Genomic DNA, 26,998 nt, shown 5'->3' on the forward strand with positions numbered 1-26,998 from the left:
AAGGGAGTTTCATAACTAAGTGCCTGGAAAATTTTTAACTTTTTCTTTTCTTCTCTGTCTTTTTCTTTTGTGTGTGTGGTGGTGGGCAGGTGGCAGTATCTGTCTTGGAGATGCTACAGAACCAACTCACATGGTTCTTCAGGTGCAGTCTTCTTTCTGTTGTTGTCTGAGGCAGGGCCTCTTACTGGCCAATGAGCTCCAGAAATCATTCTGTCTCTTTCTCTTTAGACGGAGATTGAAGTGTTCCCCACAATACTCTGCATCATCATCATCATTATTATTATTATTATTATTATTATTATTGTTATTATTACGATTTGGGGACTGAACTTAAGACCTTGTGCTGGCAAGATAAGCACTTCACCAACTGGTTCGTTTCAGGCAGGAGTTCTTTGATTTGATTCTGAATTTGAAGTATAGGTAACAGATTATCGATGGAGGTTTCCTTCCTTTCTTAGAAGGGGTCTCATTATGCCTCCATGTTGGATTTGAACTCTTCTTACAGCCTAACGTAATCTGCAGTCTGATATTGACCCTCCACCGCCTCCCAAATACTACAGTTAGATGTGTACTACACTACCGCATCTGCCTGGAGCTCTGTCCTCTAGAAAAGCTTGTGTGTATTTGATGGTACATTCACCAAGCATTGTGTAGAATACACCAGTAAAGCCTTTTACTTTCTATTTGCATTTTAAATCTATGGTTCCATGGAATTTGGTTTTCTTCTTGTCTGATGAAACGCATGTAGTTACATTTAACCAATGTTATGCACAATGGGTGGATCTAACACTTTTTTTTTTTTTTTACTGGTTTTCTTCTCCTTTTATCATGGCCTTCTACAGTTTGAATTTTCTGTCTATCAATAGGATTTTTACTAGAATTTATGTTATTTGGCCTTTTGTTTATTTAACAATTTTTTAATAATAGTTTGGTGATTTCTGGCTATTATTTCATCATTTTTTACAAGCTTTGTTGCCTTTTTTATTACAGCCAAAGATGAGACATAGAAACGGGCCCATCGTCAACAGAGGTCATTGACTTCTTTATGTATTTCTTTGTGTATTTCTAGAAGGTCTCTTTTGATACTGTTTCAAACCAACAACCTGATTGATTCTTTCTTTGATAGTGCTCATTTCAAATATTTTATGTTTACTGATTTTATTTATAAAATCATATCTCGTTTTACTCACTTTTTTGTATTTTCTATATTTTAATCATCTACTTATTATAGTGAGACCCTAGCTTTCCTGCTGGTATTGTTTGCTGTGCTGGGAATAGAGCCTGGTGCCTCACATCTGCCAAGTGAGTGTCTTACCAATGGGTGTTACCCTCAGCCTAAGAAAGCAAGAGAAATGATCATGCTCTATCACAATCCATCCATTTCTGTGTATTCCTTGAGATAGACTTCTATTGGTGATCTCATTCCCAGCAAATTTTGGCTATTTTGTGGGCTTTTTTGAGACTGAGATTCTCTATGTAGATCTGGCTGTCCTGGATTCACTTTGTAGAACAGGCTGGCCTTGAACTCACAGAGATCTTCCTGGCTCTGCTTCCCAAGTACTGAGATTAAAGGTGTGTGCTACCATTCCTGGCTCAAATTACTGCTTATTCCTGTCCTGTTTCCTGTTTTCTCCCTCTTCTGATTTCCATCCCATTTGCCTTTCTGAGTGAGGATTGATCATATTATCCAGGGTCCTCCTTCTTGCTTAGCTTCTTTAGGTATACAGATTTTAGTATGATTACCTTATATTATATGTCTAATATCCACTTGTAAGTGAGTATATACTATGTGTGTCTGTCTGCTTCTGGGATACCTCACTCAGGATGATCTTTTCTAGTTTCCACCAAATGCCTGACAATTTCATGGTTTCCTTGTTTTTAATTGCTGAGTCGTATTCCACTGTGTAAAAATACCACAATTTCTGTATCCATTCCTCTGCTGAGGGACATCTGAGCCTACCACAGAAGGCCTCTGAAAGACCCTACCCAGCAGGGTATTAAAGCAGATGCTGAGACTCATAGCCAAATTTTGGGCAAAGTGCAGGGAATCTGACGAAAGAAAAAGGAGATAGAAAGACCTGGAGGGGACAGGAGCTCCACAAGGAGAGCAACAGAACCAAAAAATCAGGGGTCATTTCTGAGATTGATACTCCAACCAAGAACCATGCATGGAGATAACCTAGAACCCCTGCACAGATGTAGCCCATGGCAGCTCAGTTTTCAAATGGGCTTCCTAGTAAGGGGAACAGGGGCTGTCTCTGACATCAACTCAGTGGTTGGTTCTTTGATCACTTTCCCCTGAGGGGGGGAGGGGCAGCTTTACCAGGCCACAGAGGAAGACAATGAAAGACAGTCCTGATGAGACCTGATAGGCTAAGGTCAGATGGAAGGGGAGAATGTCCTCCCATATCAGTAGACTGTGGAAGAGGCACGGAAGGAGAGGAGAAAGGGAGGGAGGATTGGGAGGGGATGAGGGTGGGGGCTACAGCTGTGATACAAAGTAAATAGTCTGTACTAAATAAAAATTATATTAAAAAAGCTTAAGCTACTTTAACAGTACTCTAAAATAATCTGCTTATTAAATATCTTTTCAATAACAAATTATGAGCAATATGTTTTCTGATATTCCTAAAACTCACCCACCTTGTGTTATTTAAATGCTAACACATTTTTATGGAAGCTATGACAACATTTCATAATGAGTGTTATGAAGTGTGAATTCATATTTCAAACAATTTAATTACACTTTCATTTATACATGTACCAGTGTGTGTGTAAACATGTGCAAACCATGGCACACATTTGGAGGTCAGAGCACAATTTTATGGGGCTCTTTCCTTCTCCCTTGGGTGCCTGGGGAGCTGAACTCATGAGCCTGGCAACAGGTCCTTTCACCCACTGAGCTATCTTACTGGCCATAAAACTGCAAATTCTTACTCTGTAGAATCCACTAATAGTAATAAATCCTACTCTAAGCACTGTTATAAAAGCACAATATTCTGTAGAAATCAACAACTTTCTGCCAACATCACTTGATGTTGTTAGTACAAATGACATGACATTAACATTTGCTGAATTTTTATCCTTATACCTATAAATACAAATCTTATCTAACATTGTTTTATAAATGTGTAGTAGATTATTGAATTACAATTAATAATTAGGTAAATGAGCAATAACATCTAGTGGGACCAATGTGGGAGTATTATTGTAGTAATTTCAAATAACTTATTATAAATTACGAGTGGGAAAAACATAATTACAAGTAAACTAATTATATCACTATACCAGCAGTTGAAATTTTTTTATATTACATTAAATAGAATTGGTTTACTTATAAAATAAATATCTCTCCATGAACACAGATAACTAAATTGTACTTAAAAAACAAATTTAAGAAAGATTTAAAACATTTCACAATAGTGTGGGTGTGGTGTTGGAGGTTGGTCTGATGCATGCTACTGGTCCTCAAAATCTGGTTACATCTATCCTTGTTTTGTAAATCTGCCTAAGACATACCTGATTAGTTAATTAAATGGCCTATAACTGGGCAGGTTAGAATGGGGTCAGCATGGCTAAGGTCCCTGGGTTTCTGAGACACGGGGCTCTGATGGGAAGAGAGGAGGAAGGAGGACACCATGATGGATTTGCATGGAGAAGAAACCACATGGGCCAAAAGAAAGAACTCCAATAGTGAAGTGGAAAGGCCCAGATGAAGAATAGAAGCAACTACTATGTGATTAGATATGGTAGGCAAGATGAGGAGAATTAAGGCAGATGGCATGGAATTGGGGCTGGGAGATGGATGGTGAGGAAACTGAACCAGTGTAGACGAAATATATGCCTGGCCAAGGTAAATAAGGCAATTATAAACCTAAAAGTTTCTGTCTTATTATTTGTGATAGTGGGTTAAATAATACCAATGTGTTACTTTTAGGACTAATAATAAATAATATATAGCCCAACATTTATTTTTTTTTATTTACTACAACTATATAGGCACACCATAAGTTACAATAAATTCAGAAAATAAGTTTGGTAAACAAGACTTGTTCCCTTCAAACAATTTAAAGATGAGGTCATGCTAAGGCATTCAGTTAAATGTAGAGGTTGGAATGCAAAGAGCAGATAATGAGAACAGAATAATGTAAAGGCAATGAGAAGGAGAATGATAAGAAGTGAGAAGAGAATGAACAGGTAGTAAGGAAAAGTTAAATTCAGAGAAAAGGTCGAAGGGATGGCTGGAAAAAGAAAGAGGCAAAATAAAGGAAACAGACATGCCTTAAAGCAGGGGGAAAAACATTGTGAAAGAATTGGATGAGAATGGACAGCAATAGGGCAAAAAAAGTGTTTCAAACATTAACAATGCAAAAAAAATGTTGTATTTATGCCATATATGAAGTTCACATACACGAGGTAAATATTCAGTTTAGAGCATGTAGACAATATTACAACAGAGACAGCAACATGGCCAACTGGCGGGCAGAGTGCATGGAATCTTATGTAAGAAGTGGGAACTAGCAAGAGCTGGAGAGGACGGGAACTCCACAAGGAGAGTAACAGAACCAGAAAATTTGAACACAGGGAACTTCCCAAAGACTCATACTCCAACCAAGGACTATTCGTGGAGTTAACCTAGAACCCCTGCACAGATGTAGCCCATGGCAGGTCAGTGTCCAAGTGGCTTACATAGTGATGGGAAGAGGGACTGCCTCTGACATAATCTGATTGGCCTGCTCGTTGATCACCTCCCCCTGAGGGGGGAGCAGCCTTACCAGGCCACAGAAGATGACAATGTAGCCATTCCTGATGTGATATGATAGACTAAGATCAGAAGGAAGGAGAAGAGGACCTCCCCTATCAGTGGACTTGGGGAGGGGCATGCGTGAAGAAGGGAGAGGGAGGGTGGGATCGGGAGGTGAGGAGGGAGGGGCTTATGGGAGGATACAAAGTGAATAAAGTGTAATTAATAAAAGTTAAATACAAATTTTAAAATAAATAAATAAATAAATAAAGAGAAAAAAACCTGAGACAACAAAAACAAAATCACCCAAAAGTTTCCCACACAAATATAAGAACTCTATCTGAGACTATGGATTTGTTTTTGTCATTGTTTTGTTTTTGAGACAGAATCACATGATCCTACGTTAGCTTTGAACTCACTATGTAGCTAATAATGTCTTTGAATTTCTGTTCAGCTCGCCTCTGCCTCCAGAGTGCTGGAAACACAGGAATGAATCTCCTTACCCAAGATGTGTGGTGACAGTGGCTGAACTTGGTGCTTTGTGTGTGTTGAGGAGTTTTTTAATACCTTAGTTATATACCTGGTCTCTTCTTGCAATTTTATATAATTTACGATCATCAATATATTCATTTTATAAATTTATATTCAAATTTTACTTCGCTTTGTAAGAAAAAGATGATATGAAATATTGAAGGATGCAGATTTTGTTACATTTTAAAATGTTTCTTGCTCTTTGCATTTCTAATAGAAAATTATGAGAGTCTATTTCTACGCAGCCATCATTAAAATAAATCTGTTGTGTTATTAATTTATTAGGAAAGATATTAAGATGATATTTTATTTACTTTTTTCCCCATTGGTTTTCAGTGATGCTTAAGTAGCCTTACCTTTGTTTTCACAATTTTCTTTTTATGACATATTTTACCTCATGTGGTCCAGAGAGCAGAAGTCTGCCTCATTGATGCTTCTATTTTTATACACCCTCAGACTGACTTGCCATTGAATAAAACAAACAAACAAACAAACAAAAAACACTTTGTCTTCCTAAATAATTGTCCTTTAAAAGAAAAGCAAGCACCTGACCTCGGTTCACCTAGCCCACTTAAAAACTGTACTTTTTGATCCTAAGGCAATCAGAGTTGACTTCTTGGTGGGAGCATTAGCAATATTTGGCAATTTGTTAGGAGAAATGTTCTTTAATTGCCAGCAATGTTATAAAAAAAAACATGGCTTTGCAACAGTGGGATAAAATTAAATCAATATCTCATAAACTTTTTCTTTGAATTATCCTTTGACAGAGGTCAATTGCAATGTCACACCCAGAGCTGATATATCTCATAGGTCATAAACATATCTCCTAGTGTAAATGTATTTGTCTCATTGTCTAAGAAAAGTGATCCCCAGCATTATTAGCTGGAGTGTTTCTGCTCTCTGATTTTCTCTCTGCAAAATTAAAATTTCTTTCTATTTGGTTAACCCAACTGAAGTTGTCATATCTATCTCTGCTTGGATACTGTATTCATAAGTAGGTTCTCCAAATCTGATGTTCTGATTGCTGAAATGTTTACTATTAAATGAAGGCCTGGGCTGCTTTTAGACATTTGCTATTTCTATGAATTATGTATATTATAGAATTTAATCAAAGTGGTAAGTATGTGCTTCCAATTTAACTCAATATAGAATGTCTTAATTCCCACACACATTTCAAAGAACACCACATATGTGTAGAAATAAAGTTACCACTGTCAAAAAATATCTTTGCTATGAGCAGTGACCAGATTCAGTCATTTACCACACCTCCTTTAAGGCATATGCTGAAGACTGGCATAAAGCATAGGTAGAAATTGAAATAAATGCTGAGCTTTCTTCCGCCATAGAAGAAAAAAAGGGCACAAATTCAGCATCCATCCTGTTAGAAACAGCTGATGGGAATACAGTCCTCCTGGACACACATGGGATGTTTCTTTCTGTCACGTCCTCCACGGTTATGAACTTACAGCTATATCATCATCTAACGAGGATGGCTACTTCAGCACATGTCACTCCGGAGAAAGTCTTGACAGAAACATATTCTAAGGTCAGATTGCCTCATTTGATTTCTGCCTTTATTAAGTATTAATATGATTCTGGCAGAATCCCTTAATCTGTCTGTGACTCAGTTTCTTTACATGTAAAAGGAAATAATAAAGCAAAATATCCTAGGAATGTTCTCTGATTTAGAAAAAAAATCAACCAGTAAAAATTTAATATTAAGGTTACATAGCTTATATGGCTACAGAGATGGCTCTGTGTTCATAAATAAGTCCCGTTCTTGCAGAAGAACTGAGTTCAGTTCTCAACACCCGTATCAGGTAGCTCCTAACTACCTGGAGGGTCACTTCCAGGGAACGCAGCCCCCTCTTATGGCCTCCATTGGCACTTAGACCCACATGGCATACATTCCCTTCCACAAATAAAAATAATTTTAAATGATTATACAGCTCAGTAGAGCGCTTCGACTTGGTAAATTTAGAAAATAGATATGAAAGACAGAGATGAAAGCAATACAATACAGAAATTCATTCTAAGAGCAGCTCGCTGCAGACTGGCAGACTGTGCAAACTGCACTTGCAGAGGTCTGGCTTTGCTTCGTAGCCCCCCCTGGGCATCTCACAGCTGACTATAAATCCTGGTGCAGGGGGTCAATTGCCTTCTGTAGCTTCCATGGGTACGTCTGCACTCATACTGTATATGTATGTATAGTACGCAGATAAACACATACACATAAAATAAAAGTGAGCTAAGACATCTTGAAAGAAAAGTAACTTAACCATGTATTTACTTATTCAATTTAAGTTCTTAAATACGCAACCATTTTATCAATGAGTCCCTAGCTTGTGCCGCATTATTTGATAACATGGTCGGTTACTAATAAAAAATAAAGCTGACTGAATATATAAATGAACAGTCAAGAATATTCACACATAAACACACATATGAATTAATTTATATATAAAATGATGTCTGCATAGCTGGTAATAATAAGATAAAATAAAACACATAGAATGTTCCATAATTTTTCCTAATATTTTATGACTGTATCTAAATTTGATATTACCTTAACCAATAAATTAAAACGTTTTCTTTCCCAGTAAAAAAGAGGTAAACTCATGCCCCCCTATTCTCAAGGCAAATAAACAAGTCATGTTTTCAATATAAAGAGATATACTTATGGCTATGAAATGTAGTAATCTCTCTAAAGGCATTGGATAGAACATAACCTATGTGGGACTCAAAAACGACCCAGAAACTCAGAGGCAAGCAGGTGGGAATTCACAAAATTGTGAATCGTTCTTCATTGGATGTAGATATAGCAGGTGTCAAGATCTAACCTAACCTGTAACATGATCAAACCACTCAGTTTACTGTTTTATTAACCTATGTAAAATCAACTTGGCAGTCTCTACAAAGCATCCATTGTACTAAGCACACCTTTGAAGAAGGTTCTAGAGAGTATGGCATCCAGAATAAAAACAAAATAAAGAAAAAAAAAAAAAAAAAAAAAGAAAAAAAGATAAGAAACTACATTGGCTATGACTGAAGCCAAGCATCATTTTCCAAGCTGTCTCCTCCTCTACTCACTTGTTGGGTTGTCCGTGCTATGGAGGCTGACCACTGGGACTCTTGGACCTGAAATTTAAAAAGATACATATAAGGTTTTTAAACATATGAAAGGTGTCTGGTAATATGGCTGAATGGGGAAATGTGCTTGCTGCCAAGTCGATAGTGGAAGGAGAGTGCCAACTGCCAAGCTGTCCTCTGACCACCACATTTGCATCACGCCATGGGCACATAATGCCGAACACATGCACACAAGCAAATCAATAAACATAATAAGAACATCTAAGTCATGCTTCTCATAAGAGCTACATGACAAGAGATCCCTTTTCCAAAGGGAAGTACTTTGTATTTACAATACAATGAAACAAACAAACACAAACCTTAGGAAAGAAGTGGGAAATACTAAGATCTGGAGAGGACAGGAACTCCACAAGGAGAGCAACAGAACCAAATAATCTGAGCACAGGGGTCTTTCCTGAGACTCATACTCCAAACAAGGACTATGCATGGAGATAACCTAAGACCCCTGCACAGATGTAGCCCATGGCAGTTCAGTATCCAAGTGGGTTCCATTGTAATAGGAACAGGGACTGTCTCTGACACAAACTGATTGGCCTGCTCTTTAATTACCTCCCCCTGAGGGGGAAGCAGCATTACCAGGGCACAGAAGAATGCAGCCACTCCTGATGAGACCTAATTGACTAGGATCAGAAGGAAGGAAAAGAAGACCTCCCCTATCAGTGGACTTGGGGAGGGGCATGCATGCAGAGGGTGGAGGAAGGGAGAGATTGGGAAGCGAGGAGGGAGGGAACCACAGGGGGGATACAAAGTGAATAAAGTGTAATTAATAAAGAATGAAAAAAATAAAATAAAATGCAAACAGACAAATTCATGCAACGCATTGCATTCCAAGGGGATGTATGAATTCCATTTCATCTCTGAGAAGTACGGTACCATATTAAAGCAAATAAATTCTTTTTAATACATTATTGCAAGGTTTCTCTAAACACATCCATGCAATACTATGACATGATGTCATAAGACAAACGTAGTAATAAAATGTCTGAGCAATTGCTCAACCTCAAATGAAGAAGAGTTCACATAAATCTCAATCTTTTCATGGAAAGTGTGGGTGTTCTGTGTGAACAGATCCTTCTGTGTATGTGTGCAGGTGGAGAGCCAAGGACAACCTTGGGCATGGCTATTTAGTTGGCATCGATTTTAATTTTTGTTATTGTTGTTATTGAGATAATGTCTCTCACTGGCCAGGAATTTGCCAAGTAGGTGATGCTGGATGCCACCAAGCCCCAGCTATCTTCCTAACTCTCTCCCCACACTGGGATTCTAAGTGCATGCCATCATGCTCAACGGTTTTTGCAATGTGATTTCTGGGGACCAAATTCATATCCACATTCTTACAAGGAAAGCATTTTGACAATGGATTTGGCTTCATAGTCCCCATTGATCCTAAATCTCTTAACAATAAACCTACTGTTTATGAGGAAGGAAGGCTTTTAAATAGGCAAATTATGTGCTGTGGTTTTGTCAAAATAATTGTCCACCTCTTTAGATTCCCCAGTTCACATGTCCCTCTAGATTGTACTTCTGTTTTAATTTCTAAGTATTTCTATTTTGAGGGGACTGGAGAGATGGCTCAGCAGTTAAGTTATTGTCCTAGGAAAAAATGGAAATAACCTTGATTCAGTCCCCAGTACCCAAATTAAGAAGCTCACAACCACCTACTCTTTATTTTAGGAAATCTGGTGCCCTCTTCTGGCCTGGAGTGAAATAGTGCAAAAGTTTCAAGTCTCAGGAAATGTCTAATTTATAAACACATATTAATGATGGTAATAGAAACTGGTTTAAACCAAGTGTATACAATGAATCCTACTGAAAAGCTTATACTATCTAACCTTCACAGAACAACAAGAAATGTTGGTTCATGGGACTGAAGCTGGCATCAAAATATGTGCAATCTTCTTTCATAAAGTTACATGAGATGCAATCCCGATTCAACAATCCCTCAGTAGAAGCACTGGAAAAACAAAACAAAAATGAGAAATATCATTAACATAGACACCTGAAATTCATGGCATCAACACTTAAATACAGTCAGATAGAAATCTTGCCTCAGAGCTCCCATGAAAATTCTTTCAAGCTTGTGATTCATCCAATACATGCAAAATTGCTTTCTGTTATTAAAATTAGGACATATACTTTTTTTTTTCTTTTGGGAAATAGCATTAAAATGATGATATGTGCATAAAAATTGTGGGTGCACATGGCTATAAATGTACCAGTTTCCATGGAATTCAGTATTATACTTACTGTTAACTTCATTTTCCTTTTAATGTTTATTTCATTTCTGTTTATGTGCATGCCCATGTGTGTATGTGCACGTATGTGTGGATACCTGAGGAGGCCAGAAGATGGTATCTGGTATCCAGAAACAGAACTCTGGTCTTCTGCAAGTACAGTGTAGATTTTTAATGGCTGAGCTACCTCCAGTCCCTACATTTTCTTTGTATCTACAGTCTAGAAGAAGACTTGTTCACAGTGGCAGAAATAAAGCAATCCTCAATAAATATCAGCCAAAAAGATGAATAATTATTTCTACAACTCCCCCTAAGTGAAGCTCATAGCTTTGTAACCTCAACAGCCTGAACATTAAAATTCAGTATTCTAACTCTCCTATCAAAAGTGGGCACTGAAATTTTTAGTGAAGAAACTACACTTATGCATGAAAATACATAAAATACTACTGACATATGCAAGGTTACTGGAAGTTTTTGTCTTTATTTTATGATAATGGTGCTTCAGACCAGAAAGCATGACAAATTCCTTCAAGATTAAACCACATATCAATAAGTTTTATTTTAGAAATACTTTTAAGTGTAACATTAGCTTAGTAAGCAAATGAAAACATATGTTTCTGTTCCTCTCCAAAGAGAGGGGTGTTCATGATGCATGTCCTTGGGGATTGTGGCAGCTAATGGCTCCTGAGGGAAGGAGAGACAATTTCTTCTGTGGGTTAGCCACTGATAAGTTGCCCGTATTCCTGTAAATAACCCTAACAACCCCCCAAACATGCACACACACTATATGGAAGTAGATGGGAGATTTCCTGAGTGGAGGAAGAAGAGCCACAAGAGTGGGGGAGGACAAGGTAAGAGAATGTAATTTGAATACATTATACACATGTATGAAAATGTCATGAGGACATTACTATGTGTAATTAATACATACTAACCAAAAGCTTTTTAAAAGAGCTTATTTGAGCAAAGTATTCTCAAACACATTTTACAAAGGACCACGGATTGAGATGTATCCACATGTGTGAGTAATAAGCATATTGATTTTGATGTGTAGCATATGACAGTCCTGCGAGAAGAGAAGATGTGGACATGGGAGTGGGAGAAGAAATTCAGGCTTAGTGTTATTTGCAGCCTACAGAGCTACAATTTCACACTTGAAATGCTGTGATCTCATTACAGTTCACAGAACTTAAAAATTCCAGGAACTTATAAATTCACCCTTTGATGACTTGTGAGATAATCACATAAATTTATTTGAACTATGGTTATAAATTTTGTCACTTAACCAATTCTTAGGGCAGAATTCAATTTTATCAAATACATCCACAGTGATGTCTAATCATCATTCCAGAGGGCTTAAGTAAGGGTCTATGTTGGAACGAGTCTGCTCTAGGATGCTAACACTAAGCTTTTCTGCTTCTGTCCTCTTCCACAAAGCTTTCACATTCAGGCTCCCTGGAGATTCACACTGGTATTTGAGACCTATTTATTTATTGCGTGTGCAGATGTGATATGCATGTTTGTTTAGGAATACTCTCTTATGCATGTATGGGCAGGAACCAAATGCTGATGTTGGTGTCACCGTCTGCTTTTTCCCTCCACATTTCTTTGAACCCAAAGCTTGCCATTTCGGCTATATTGCCTGGCTGGCAATCTCCAGGGATTCTTCTATGTCTCCATCTATCTAGCACTATGATTACAAGCATACATGGGCACTTTTCATATGTGCGTTCAGGATTAGAACACAGATCCTCTTGCTTATACAACAAATACTTTGCCCACTGCCTATTTCCCCAGTACCCATTTGCACTACTTAGTTTATGACAATCCCGGTTTATGACATTCCCAAAACTAACAAAAAATACAGTACTTCTAGACAAAAATACTGACACTGGATTTGGTAACAGTTTTGATTTTTTGATGCATTAAATCAACCACTGATCATTTTTACAGCTCATGTAAGACACAGATTGAGTTTTCTGGGACAAACTCCATCTTACTGTCAAGCCAACTGGCACTTCATGAGCCATGTAAGAGGGCATTTTAAAACACTGTGTTCTCTTAATAGCACAGGCCACTGCACTAGTCCAGGTCATGGGAAAATTGACTTCCATGGCAAAGTCAAAATATTAAGCCTACACATTTAAACAGCTGATGTGATCCAAGACATATTTAGACTAAAAAGAGCAAAGAGCATCAAGTAAGTTTATCAGTGCCCTTGACCAAGGCTTATCTCCAATGATCATTTCTTTTATGAAATCTATTTTTTAATGAAAGGAATAAAATACAATGAAGTATTTCTACATCTCTAAAACATTTTAATGGTTTTGAGTATTAGTTTTCATTGTCAACTTCATATAACATAATGATTAGTTATCTGGATTTGGTTGAAATGTGAGCACATCTCTGAGGTATTTTCTTAATTTTGCTAATTAATGTGAGAAGACCCACTCTGAATGTGAGAGATGCCATCCTCCAGGGTGTGTTCTCTTGTGTACATACAGGCTATGGAGGCTGGACGTTCATGTGGATCTCTTTTGCAGTTGCCACTACTTTATTTAATTAAGCAGTCTCTCTTTGAATTAAGAGCTTGCCTACTCTGGCTAGTCTAGCTAGTCAGCTTGCTTTGGGAACCCCACATCTTCACTTCTCAAATCTTGAATTTTCATCTACCCTGTATTTTTATAGGAATTGAAAAATCCAAACTCTTGTTCCTATGCTTGCGGTAAGTAAGCACTTTATCCCCAGTCTTCAATATACATTTTTTAACTCTCAAAAAAAAAAAAAATCTAGGCTACTTGGTAAGGAGAGGTGAAACTTTTTCAAACAGGGTGAATTTCCACTGAGAATAAAACACAGCAGCCTTGACATGTTTAAAAACGGGTGTGTGAAATGGAAATCAGAAAGTTCACGGAGAATCCAGAAATAATAGCCCCTTTGCCTGCCCAAAATAAAAAGTCATTCTTGTGAGGTCCTGTTGAGAGCTTGCAGAATTGAGGAGATATTTTAATGCTGAATAGCTGATTTTTAAGCCCTTGATAAATTTAGTTTCATATTTGGAAATGCTGGGCAGATGTGGAATATTCACATTTTCATTACTTCATCTTAGTTATGCAATCAACACCCTAGGCTAAGTTAAGGTAACTTTCTCCAACAATCTCATCTAATTCCATGAACTTCAGGACAATAATAGCAAACAAAAAAGACAAAGAATAAAAGAAAGAAGCCATTACCTGCTGGAATTTGCAGTCAGAGACCCATCCATCATGCTATTATATTACAGAGGCATGAGTTAGATTCATGCCACATTGATTGATGTACAGAAAGCTCAACAAGACTAGGAAAGTATGTAATGTCTGCACTGTGTGGGGTGAGAAAAGTGACACGTGGATATGCACATGAACAAATCAAATGAGGAAGAGACAGGGAAATCTCCGGTCTGAGCATGTCTCCCAGGATCTCAGCTGAAGGACTGGCGTAAAAGTGTGAAGTTTTTTTTCTAGAATGATTAGCCATTTTGGATATTAGACTCATATTTTTAAATTTCTTCATTGTTGTGTGTCTGTAGTGTGAACTAAATTTCCAAGGCAGACACTTCATGGAACATTTACAGAGACCAGTTGACTGCTTCATAGTCAGAGGTTGTGGAGAAGTTGGAATGTTGCAGGTTCAGAGCCAAACTATCTTGAGCTATCCTAGCCACTTGAATAGCCATGTATTGGCCACCTCTGTATATGAACTAGCATTGTGTGACTATTTGGGAAATCTCTTTGGAATGTATGAATATAATCCAAGATTCTACCAACCTCTAAACCAAGAATGCCATCAGATACCAGCGCTGATGCCTAGAGCACAGATTTTTCCAGACAACTGTAAGTTTTCTACCTGAGGTTCCCACTGGTGTTCCCATTTGAAAAGTACCTTGATTTATGACCTTTTTGTCCTTTTACTGAAAAAGCTCTGTGAAAGTGTTACCTAACTGAAACTCTGTATTTGAGGCGACCTAAGTCTCTGTTTCCAGGCCATGACCACTCATATTGGAATCCAGAATAAATGGTCCTTTATTCTCTCTGAAGCGAAAGCTAAATCCTTTGTTTGTTATCTTTTTGTTTTTGTTTTTGTTATCAGCAAATTAAAATAATGTAAATAGCAAGAATGAAAATCCTAATCCAGGTGTTCCTCTATAAGCTTGCTGAGTCCATCACCCAAAAGACAAGACTAAGACTTTAAGGTTGTCATAGAGACTCAATTTTCCCTTGCTGTATTGAAATGGGTTGAGGCTCCCCAGGCCTTTGTCATCTTGGGGTGGTGGCCTCTGAGAAGTCAGCCGGGGGGATGAGTTCACCGCCTACCTGTACAGCTGCCTCCCTCGGGGGGAAGACTCTGTGCTCAGGAAGTAACTGTTGAGAAAAAAATGGCAAAAGCATTAGAGGTAGATTTATTTTCATCAGCCCTTAGTCTTCACTTGAATTTTCTAACCTGTCAAGAAGACAGGCATGGGATGTTTTGTTATTCAGTCATGGGAATTTGTTCCATTCGGGAAATGCATCTGTCTTGTTTTGTAAAATAATCACCCTGCTCCTTGAGCTTTTCCACTCTCTTAAGAGTATGTGGTAGAAACAGATCTGTGAGCAGTGCCTATGAATTAAGCAAAGGTAAGCGTTTTATGATTTTTTTTATTATTATTATTTATGTGTATCTGTGTATAGTTGCATCAACATGCAAGTGCCCATAGATGCCAGCAGAGGGCAAAAGATTCCCCTGGAGCTAGAATTACAAGTAGTTGTGAGCCTCCTGATAAGGGTACTGGGAACAGAACCTGGGTCCTCTGCAAGAGCAGTATGTGGTCCAGTCCTAAGAAAATGCTTTTAAAGAGAGGGTTATTATTACATGGATAGATTGTTTGAACAAGGGCCTTGGTAAGAAAATAATTCTCTAACAATAGAAAAGATTACTCTTGAGAATGCTGATGGCCAACCCACATAGAGAAGCAAAAACAATCACATTTTTTTAGTTGTTTCATCATAGGCCAAGATCCTTATCACTTCCCAGTTTCCTGAGGTCAGATGCCGCACCGTGATTTGCTCGCTTTTACTCTGCAAAAAATAAAATTGAAAATATTGATTTCTCACTCTTACTTAAACAGATTCTTCCTGGCTAAAAAGAAACAAAACAAAACAACAACAAAACCAAAACCAAAACCAAAACAAAACAAAACAAAAAAAAACACTGGCGGCTTTTGCTTCATCTAATTATCAACTAACATTCCATTCCCTACATTAAAGTCAAGGACTAATAAAGAGACCATGGTGGGGCAGTGCCTTTATTCCTGTGCCACAGATAAACGATTCAGGATTCTGGAGGCACCAGGTGGGCATGCAGGTGTGAGTTATCCTGAGGGAAGCGCTTCCTTCTACTGTCAGACCTTCCTGGTCTTACCGAAATAGGTGGCAGCTGTGCAGTCACCAAATATTTGTGTCACAGCAAACATTTCAGAAGAAACTTTGCTGCAACTAAGCAGTGCTATTTATTCTTCACCTTTCTTATGTGTGTCTTCCTGTAACATTTGGTATGCTGTATAATGTTCAAAGCAGGACAGAGCTGCCTGCCTCCTCAAACATTTATCATTCCTCTCTATATGTGTGAGTAATTGCACCCACTCACAGGATATTTCAGCCCAGCACATGTTGATTAGATCAGGCTAACTGACTTTTCCTTTACTGCAGATGTCTACTTTGGGGGTAGGAATACTGCCAACCTTTCTTATTAGCTTTGAAATATCCAAATATTAGTCTCCCACAGTCATCCCACTGTGCTACAGAATGCAGGAAGTTCATAACTTTAGATTGCATCTGTGATGCCCACATTTTTGTACTTAAAATCAAACATTTGTATAGTTCCAGAGGCACATGGCTGAGAAAACTCCTGGGGCTGGGGCTCTTGGTCATTTGCTTTCAACCTGTGATGGTTTTCACATTCCTGTTTGGTTTTGAGTCTGGAGATCGTTCTGCCTCGGCCTCCCAATCTCTGGATAGCAAGCATGTATTGCTATGCATGAGTCAGCCTCAGGAGTGCTTGATTACAGGCAGGTGTCACCACACATGATTGGTACTTGCCTTTCCAGCAGCTGTTCTAATTTAGAGTCCACTGCATGTGAGCGTTCCTGGCTCTTCACCATGCAGATTTTCTCATTGACACATACATTTTTTCGTTCTTTTTTTTTTTTTTTGTCAAATGGTACTATACTTTTTATTTATATAAAATATACATAAAGGCTGAGAAAGTTAAATATAAAATTAACTCAAGTGACAATGTTTTGAATGTTCTTTTTCCTTTTATTTGATGAATCATTTGAAAGCAAGATGGTTATAGCAGGGTATTTGAACTCTAAACATTTTGGAATCTTTCTTTGGTAGAAAGGTGTTCCCATATCATCAAATCATAATATGGAAAATTTCATTAACATTTTTTGAGAATTTCATACATGAGCACTGTATTTACTATATTTTCATCTATCCCTCCCCCTCACACCTTCAAATTCTTGACTTTTTAAAATTATTACTCTTTCTCACACACATATAGACCTCACACATGCATATATACCTATGTATGTATATTTATGCATGAATACACTTATAGGTATATATAAATGCAACCTACTGAGTTCATTTAGTATCGGCCATATGCAACTATATTTAATACTTACTACTTAAGATTGGATAACCTAGCAGGGGCTCATCCCTGAAAAAGCCTAAATCATTCACTCTCAGCAATCCTTAACTGACGGCAGCTCTTCATCTAGAGCTGCGGTTCTCAACCTTCCTAATGCAGGGACTCTTTAACACAGTTCCTCACGTTGTACTGACCCCCAACCATAAAATTATTTCATTGCTATTTCATAAATGTAACTTTGCTATGGTTAAGAATTGCAATGCAAATATCTGATATACAGAATATCTGACATGAGACCCTTAAAAGGGTCACAACCCACAGGTTGAGAGCCACTGAACTAGATGCTCTGAGGGGTGTTGAAATCTTTAGTGTCTTATAAACTAAAAGCCAAGGCCAGGGGAATAGCTCAGTGGGTAAACGTGCTTGCCATACAAGCTTGCTGGACTAAGTTTTATTCTTACAGCACACAGTGAAAGGAGAGAATTCAATCTTGAATGTTATCCTCTGATGTCCACCCATCTCATACCCAGGGTCTCTATCTACACACAAAGGAAGACATTGAAAAAATTAAAGTCGGAAATAATACATGAGCAACATCTGTGTTGCTCATGTATTAGAGAATTTACAAGCAAATAAAGTAGAACTAGATATGTGGAACACAGATAAATGATACAGTGAGAAATTCATTGTATTTAACATGTCAAGAATAAAAAAAAATTATTAAAACTAAGAACTTTGGCTTCTGAAAAGTTGTAACTGATGTTATTAACTCACAGTTTGATAGAATTGCCCTGAGAGAATGCTACTTGAGAAATATTCCCAAGATATTCTTGATGTAGTTATGTTCTCAGTATGGATATATGTTATGGGGGAATTGTCTTATGATATCTTACTGCCATTCCTACTTGAAACATAAAGCAAACACATGGTCTATATGCCACTCTGTTTCCATAGTAACAGAATCTATCTTTAAATTATTCTTAGTCTTCTTAGTATGTATCTACATGTTATCCGTGTCCTGAATGCTCTACTCCTGCCTCCTGTGTTGGTGCATGCCATAAATCTCTTTGGTCAGGAGGCTGAGGCTGAGGACTGGAACTGTATGACAGCCTGGCTACATAGTATGTGACCCACAGTTTGGGCCACATCTCCAGATTCTGCGTCAAATTAAGAAAATGAATGTGAGTAATCTTGTTTTTATAAATTCTCTGCTTTCTGGCTGTCAGTATTCACAGTACATCAAGTTCTTTATTACTGTCTGAGGTAATAATATGATTTAACACACTTTAGACCAAAGGTGAAAAATGCAAGGATGGCAGGAAATCTGTGAGATTTTAACCAGTTAGATGCCAATAAAACAGGAAACAATCATAAGACTTCATTCATTCTCCAAAGAAGGCTGGGAATCTACAATAGAGTACTTTTTCAGGAGACTAGACATCAGACACACACTCTGAATTGGTAATATCATGCAAAGAAGTAAAATCTGAACCATACACTTCTATTCACAAACTGAAAGCATGCCAGCACATTTACCAGTGCTAGTCACCTGATAAATTCCTGTTTATTCAATATCTGATACTAAGTTCTGCCTAAAGTTTATGGTCTCTGAAAAAGGGAAGTAATGTGCTGCTTAAAAATACGATGATTTAATTTACTGTCTATTCATCACAGGAAATGAACTCATTGTTTTCAGACAATGTCCTAATCAGATAGAGTAGTGAAATTTAATGAAAAACTTTTATTAGGTTGATGAGGTGATAGGATTATGAATTGTGAGCATGTGATTCTCTGCAGCACTTATAATCAATAATGCGACTTAAAATTGTTCTTAGTGGAATTGTCAGCTCTCCTGAGTGAAGCTTCTCATTGCTGTATAGACACAGTGGGTAAGTACAACAATTTGCGAAGATTACAATGCAAGTGCTTATCTCAAGTAGTCTGGAAACTCTGCTCACCCTTCTCTGAGTGGGAGAGATATTGTGAGGATTAATCTTGAACCTCAACAAGGCATGATTTAGAATCACCTACGAGACACTTCTCCGGGGATGTCCCTATGAGGGAATCTCTATCTTGTATTCACTGAGAAAGGAAGACACACCCTAAGTGTGGGCAGCTCCATCCCATGGGCTGGAATCTCAGGCTGAATAGAAAGGAGAAAGTGAGGTGAGCACTCATCTCTCTGCTTCCTGACTGTGGAAACGATGCTGCTAGCAGTAAGCTCCTGCCACCATGATGGACTGTATTCTCAAAGTGTGCACAAAATAAACCCTTCCTGACCCAGGTCCCCCAAGGTTGCTGCTCAGATTTTGATAATCTTATAAAGGCTTTAGATCTACTGGGTGCAGCTCTGTTAGCCCCAAGAGAGGGTCGGGGGAAGGGCCTGGCAGGTGAAAACAAGACCCAAGTAGCAGGAACTTAGGATCCACACAGCCAGGTCTTGGGACAGGGGTGGGGATGAAGAGCAGGACCTATAGGTTACAGAGAAAGAGGGGGTGGGGCAGGAGGTGGCATCCCATTTTCTACCTACAGTGGAGTATTCTGAACTCAGAGACTCAACCTCTACCAGCAGGCCTCTCTGACAGATGAGCTGCATTGGATGCTGAAGCTTTGGGAACAGACAGGGACACCTAACCTAGAAGAGCCTCACCAAAGAGCAGAGGAGCCTGGGTCCCTGGGGGATGGGGTGGGGACAAGCATCCTGGATTACCTCCACCCTGCTGAGGGAGTTCCCCTTGTCTCCACCCCTGGGGCTTATGTAGACATTGTAACTGTCTAAGGGGAAGAGGTGGGTGGGGAGGGGTTGTGGTCTGGAGCTGCACTCCCTTTTCTCTTCCTCTAGTCCCCTACATCTGGGGGCGTTTGTTAAAAAAGAATAAATAAATAAATAATATACCCTCATGCTAGGTTTGCTGAGCACTTTGCCACAGCAAAGAAAAGAGTAGAGGGGTCTTGTGCAAATAACTGCTGATAGGAATAATTTCACATTCAACAAAACATAGTGTTCATGAGAGCAACTGTTCATTTATGTTCATGTATCTGTGCCTATGTGCATGTGTGCGAAAGTGCACACGCCTAAGTCCATGGGGAGAGGCCACAAGCGAATACTGTGTGTCCTCTTACAGTACCCTTCTCCTATCCTGCTGATGACCACCTCCTCCTGAAGCTGGGATCTGTATCAAGACCTAATTGCAAGTCAGCAAGATCTGTCACTTCTCCTGTCCCTGCTTCTCTAAGAGCCAAAGCTCTTAGAAAGCCCAGATATTTCTGGGAGCTGGGTCTGAACTCTGAGGACTGTGCTCCGTTTTACATAAAATTATACTCATATTTCATAGGAGGCTAAGAAAAATAAAAGAAGTATTTCACTTTATTGAATGGCCTTAACAAGGGATAGATTCTATAAATGTGAAAAAAAAACAAAAAACAAACAAACACTAAAGTTTCATGAGCCCAACCCGTACACTCCAGCCTGAAGAGCGCCCGAGAGCACTTGGGCGGCTTTCCTTCTGATATTTTTATCTACACTTGTGCAAGGGAGCACAATGTTTGCAAAGACTTACTGGTCTCATTCAGTAACCACTTCAAACAAATGAACCTGCCCTAAGTGAGTCAGGAAGCTCTCCAACACAGCTGAGCCTCGGAGATGAAAATGGCAGATGTTCTGACTGCAGGCCACTGTGTTGTCAGGGCCCACCTTGACCAGCATTCTGTACATGCCCATTAGCAGTGGACTACTGCCCCAAGGCAGGAACTGGAAGATGACACAAGGCCAGCGGTGCCGTGCTGAGTGACGCAGTGTGAGCTCCTATTTCAATGATGATGATGGTGCTTTGTTTTCCTGAGCCACTTGGAAGTAAATATGAAACCTAAACAAACACATTACTCGCCTGTGATTTACTTGGTGAAATGGGGTGGAGGGGCAATTTGAGTGGTCAACATGACTGGATATGGAAATGACTTGGAGACAATCATCTGAGGTTTCCTGTGACAGTTGCTTTGATCAGATTTTGGATGTGGGGATATCTAACCTAATATGGCAGCACCTCCCTGTGGTGGTCCAAACACTAGGCTGTGGAAGGAGGACTGCTTCTGCTTTCATTCTCTTGCCTTTATTCTGGCTGGTAAGGTCATCGAGCCTATTCATGTTGCACCTTTTTGTTGATGTTAGAATCAAACAATATTTAGGATTTAAATATATAGTGAAGTTGGATCAGATGGCTCTCCAGTAATTTCTAGGTCTTAAGGGCCTGGCCAGGACCACTGTGACATCTAACCTTATGGATCTAACATCTGCTGGATTCTTTACTTTTCCAGTGTGAGACAGCTGTTGTTGGGCTTCCCACTTTAACATGTAAGTCAATCTCATAAATCCACTTTTACTATGTACTTATTCTATCAATTCTGTTCCTGTAGAGAACCTGACTAACACACTTAAGAGTCTTTGAATATTTAGAAATGGATTCTTGTGGGGTAATTGAATATAGAAGTGTTTATGAGTAAGAATGCTTGTCTGCTAATCTAACATCAAAGATCAGAATAACTTTAATGTTGAAAATGAATAATTTAAAAAGCATGACAAGTCTGCTTGAGTGAATGCTACAGGTCTATTGCAATAACAATTCAGAATATGCTAAAAGCAAAATATAAGATGTCTATTCGAGGGTATAAGAAAAATTATATATCATTATTTAAATGTTCCAAACCCAAATTACATTGATTGAGATCTTTCAAAAAATTCTTATTTTAATGCAAAAAGGAACTGGAAATAAATGCATCCATTGATGAAAAAGCTCAATAAAAGGAATGACAGGACTGAAAAGCATTTATTTATCCCCTCATTAATTTGCTCAGGTAGTACTTTTTCAAAAATGTTATGTTGACTCTATATAAGCAGTTTTATACAATTAATAAAACTGTTTTATGGCTGTTATTAAATTGAAACAAGAAGTTTCAAAATATGTTCTCAAACGGTGCAAGCATGTGTGTATGTGTGTGTGTGTGTGTGTGTGTGTGTGTGTGTGTGTCTTTGTGTGTTTGGCTGCACCTGTGTGTGTACACATGTGTGAGATCTCAGTGCATATCTGTGAATGATAAACTGTGTTCACCTAAATATAAATTTATGAGTCCCTAACATGTACATTAATGTCAGCCAACTTACAGGATCCCCACAAATAATACCACAGTCTCATTCTTTTCTCAGTGAGGCAAGTTATAAATGCCCTAAACGACAAGCAGAATAGAGCAAAACATTTTCTACATCAATGGACGATTTTCACACTCTATATGAAAAATGAAGAAAGTCACCATGACTGCTCTGTGAGGCTCCTCTGGACACTGCAGGAACAATGAATGTGGCTGCACTCCAGTCTATTTTAGCGACAAATGAAATTCCTTTCAAAGGAATTTCAAGAAAAACTCACTCCTTCTTAAAGAGCTTCTGGCAGCAGAGAGTTTCTGGAGGAGACTCATTCTTTCCTTGAGAATGTAACCGTTGCTACATTTCCCATAGTCCAGCAGCTGTTCTACCCGGGTATGCATGTTCAACACTAACTATATGTAGTGGTTATAACAGAACAGCAACAACAAAATGAAGATGGGGAGAGAAGTACCAAAGGAGACGTGAACAGAATGGGGGAACATGGAAGCATCATACTCCATTGTTCACATATATAAAATCTCAAGAATAAAGAAAACATTTCAAAATATGTAAAGAGAAATTCTTAACTGTGAAAGGTCCCTTCTTTGGAGGACAAAATCTCACCTTCACTATCCAGTTTATTTGTGAAGTTCTTCTTTGGTGTGATAATACATAAACATGTGTGTGTATGTGCGTCTCTCCCTTTGTGTGTAAGCCAGAGGCTTTGCCTTTGCCTGGCCTCTGAGACAGGGTCACTTTCTGAACACAGAGCTCCTAAACTAGCTAGACTGTAAAGCCAGTAAGCTCTGGAGAGCCACCTATTTTCATCCCCCCCAAATATCACAGGTGCTTTACCATGCCTGGCGTTTAGGCAGGTGCGAAGAATCCAAACTTGGGTCCTCTGTTGAAAGGTTAAATATGAGTATTGGGTTGTAACAATTCAATAAAGAATAGAGAAATAGCTCAGTGGTTAGGAGGATATGCTGCTGTTTTAAAGGGTCTCTGTTTGAATCTCAGCACTGATGTTGGTTGGCTCACAACCAGCTGTAATTCTAGCTCTAGAGGATATAACATTGACTTCAGGCCTCCAAGGGCACACACACAAACACACACACACAGACATGCATAGATACATATTCACACTCACGCAATTAAATAATAAGGTGAATCTTAAAAATAAAGATTCAGTAAAATTTCCTGATTATTTATAATATCTATAAAGTGCAATTTATTGGACAAAATATTTTCCTAGTACTCAAGATTACAAGGTTTACCAGGCAAAGATAAAGTAATTTCCTAATGACCCATTTTTAACATGGAAAATTTTACCTGCCTGTTCCAAACAATCATGTGACCCAGAGAGAGCCAGAAATTTATTTTTATGTAAATGCATATATTTTTTAGGAATAAATACAATTGCATTATTCATGAGTATGTAATTAACCAGTCTACTTTTCCACCTTAATAATATACCATGAAAATCAGTCTTCCTCTTTGCTGTAGAAATTATATATGTCCTAATTTTTTAATTTCAATCTTGATTAAAATTAAAGGCGCATTTGTGAAGATTGTCTAATAATAAAAACCTCAGGTAACTTTGTAGTTTAGGTAATGCCATAAAATTTTCTCAATCCACAGTAAAATTGCTAGATACAAATATGCATACAGATAATAGTAACTGCTCTACTTAAATAATGTTTTCATTTGTATATGCGAATAGTACACGATGGGTTTTATCATGACATTTTCAGACATGTACATCATGTATTTGGATCCCATTCACTTTCAAATTACTCTTTTGTCTCTCCCTCTCCTGTGGACACATTCTGCTTCCCAGCCAGCCCCCTTCTGTTTTTTTGGATGCTCCAATGAGTTTTATTAATGTTACATCAGCTTTAGAATAATCACACGAGTTGAAGGATCTGAGAACATAAATTAAGCAAGTTGGTGAGGTATTTTATGCCACATTTATATTTACATTTTTAAAGTTGGGTACTTTTGGCTACATGCTTATGAAACTCTCATAATCTTTTGATTTCTTCCAATTACTTGTCATTATAAAGCTCTCTCTCTGTGTGTGAGTGGGATGTTTACTTCCAAGGGTGCTTGTTTCCTCCTGGATGTTCCTTATTGAAAATTAAATTTAAATTGACTCATTAATCTTGACATATTTAAATCAGCTATTAATAAACTTTGATTTTGAAATAATTTAAATTTTTAAAATTCTTTTGAGATTTAGAAGAAAGAAACCTTTCCTTCCTCTCATCAAGAAGTCTCTAAAAACAACATGACCTCCTCTTCATTGAGAAGACATTAGCTTTATTTTGTATTTTAAAATTTGCATTGCATTTTCAGGAATAGATACTAGATTTTCAACTTACGGTACTAATTCATTTTGATAGTGATTGATTTAGTCAGTTTTGAATATTCGAAAGTTAATATTCACTTACTGTTATTGCGGATATACTATGCACATATGTGTCTGAACACTCAAGGGCATGCATGTAGAAGACTGATGACGTTTTGTTCTTTTTTCATCATGAAGTGGGTTTTGCAGATGGAACTCGGGTCACAAGGTTTTCAAAGTGAGTTCCTTTACCTACTGAGTCATATTGCCAGTCCAAACATTCAAAACCTACATAATGGCTTGAGAGCGTTACTTATACAAAATAGAAAATGTGTATTTAATGAGCAAAACTTCTTTAGATTGTCACCAGATCTTGAAATTAGCATGATTTCTAGTTATTAAGTTATATATACCAGTTGGATGTGGTGACACACAATTTTAATCTCAGCATTCAAGAGTCAGAGGCCCTTGGATCTTTGGCTTCGAGGATAGCCTGGTGTATACAGTGGGTTCCAGGACAGCCACAGCTACCTAGTGAGACTGTCTCAAAACAACAAAAAGTGTTGTGTATTCTAGGGCTGAGGATGTAGCTCAGTTGGGAGAGCACTTGTTTAGCATACATAAAGCCTGGATTTGATCCCAAAACTGCATAAACTATGATGGTAACTAGGGATGGAATTGGAGAAACAGAAGTTCAAGGTCATCATATAGTAAGACCATCTTCACCTTGGGTGATAGGAGTTCTGTTTAAATGAATACATAAAACTGCATGTAAGGCCATCAATTCACATGACATCACATGTCTGACTAAATGTTGTTGACACTGTAATGATGAAGTTTGAGTGTATTTGTGTTGATGGTATCATTTCCCCCAAATATGTGTGAGATCCATGTGCTTAGTGTCATGACACTCATGGTAGGCTCTGAATGACACATGTGTTAGGCCTCTGGGAGTAGGAATACGGCCTAGTTGATAAAGCTTTTGTCACATAAGATTGAGGACATGAGTTTGAATACCCAGAACACATATTGAAACCAAAATTGGTAGCATGCATCTGTAATCCTATGGGGAGATGAGAGGTAGACAAGGGAGAATCTCCAGAAGTCCCAGGTGAGCTGGCCTAGAGTAAGCAGACCTGAACAACAGGAGACCCTGCCTCAGAGAAGATGAAAGGGAAGAACTGACACTAAAGGCTGTCTTCTGAGCTCTACAGGTGGGCCACTGCTTGTGTATGCCACACACACACACACACACCAACACACACAAATAAAAATAAAAGGAAAGAACATTGACCCTAATTAAGCTAAACCAAGGAAGGATCCCAGGACCTACCTGGACCAGGAACATAGCTATGTGGTGGAATTCTCCTCTGCCGCCTTGTTTGACAGGAACAGTCATGAAGAACTTGCTTCCATCTCTGGAAAACACAGGTTCCTCGTTCTATAATGAAGAAGGTTGTAGAATAATCTCAGAACCTCTAGGGGAAGCTTTCTACTCAGCATCAAGCACAGAGTGTTGTTTGATTTTGAATTAGTTAGGGAAACAAAAACTGTTTTGTTTTTTAAAAAAAAACAAAACGTGGCATTTAGAATTTAAAAAATGAACTTAAATGTCACATTATGTATATTAATATCAAAAGTGGAAAGAACAGTGAAGTTTCACGCAAAGGGGATCAAAATGATTAAAAATTAGACTGAAGACCTGTGTCAAATGAATACATGCAAGAACTTTTATATCTTGACCTGAATTTGCACTTGGTATTTTAACTTTCAAACATCATAAAAAGGTGAATGAATTATATAAACCAGCTCATCAAAAGATTTTTTTTGAATCATAAAAGTCTTTAAGAAACATTTTTTTGTAAAATCTTTTTACGAAGAAATGAATCAGATGATTCATTTCTGATAGTGCACACAATGTTTATTGAAAATACAAAAAGTAAAATGTCACATGATTGGAATTTGATCTCAATTTTATGTAATTAATGTTTATTTCTCCTCAAACACACACACACACAAAATTCCCACTCCTTGCTCTGTACTTCAGATGAGTTTTTAATTAAACCACAGTGACATACATAAATATAATTACTATGTTTTTAAAATAAAATTAAAATAGTCAAACATCCATTTACAGAGAGACATGCAGTTGCAAGTGTGTGTGTGTGTGTGTGTGTGTGTGT

The 26,998-nt window shown here is 38.0% G+C and overlaps 1 protein-coding gene across 1 annotated transcript in view; it reads right to left on the reverse strand.

The window, feature by feature from the left end:
• Dpp10 (dipeptidyl peptidase like 10) overlaps positions 1-26,998 on the reverse strand; it is a 706,326-nt gene that overhangs the window by 38,823 nt on the left and 640,505 nt on the right. Inside the window, exons 13-17 of the mRNA XM_055601904.1 lie at positions 26,149-26,256; positions 15,664-15,755; positions 15,012-15,059; positions 10,258-10,379; positions 8,366-8,413 (exon numbers count right to left, since the gene is read on the reverse strand). Coding sequence (XP_055457879.1) covers positions 8,366-8,413; positions 10,258-10,379; positions 15,012-15,059; positions 15,664-15,755; positions 26,149-26,256 — 418 coding nt within the window. The remainder of the gene's footprint in view (positions 1-8,365; positions 8,414-10,257; positions 10,380-15,011; positions 15,060-15,663; positions 15,756-26,148; positions 26,257-26,998) is intronic.

Source organism: Psammomys obesus, unplaced genomic scaffold, assembly GCF_907164565.1.
Source record: "Psammomys obesus unplaced genomic scaffold, mPsaObe1.curated_primary_1811, whole genome shotgun sequence".
NCBI lineage: Eukaryota > Metazoa > Chordata > Mammalia > Rodentia > Muridae > Psammomys > Psammomys obesus.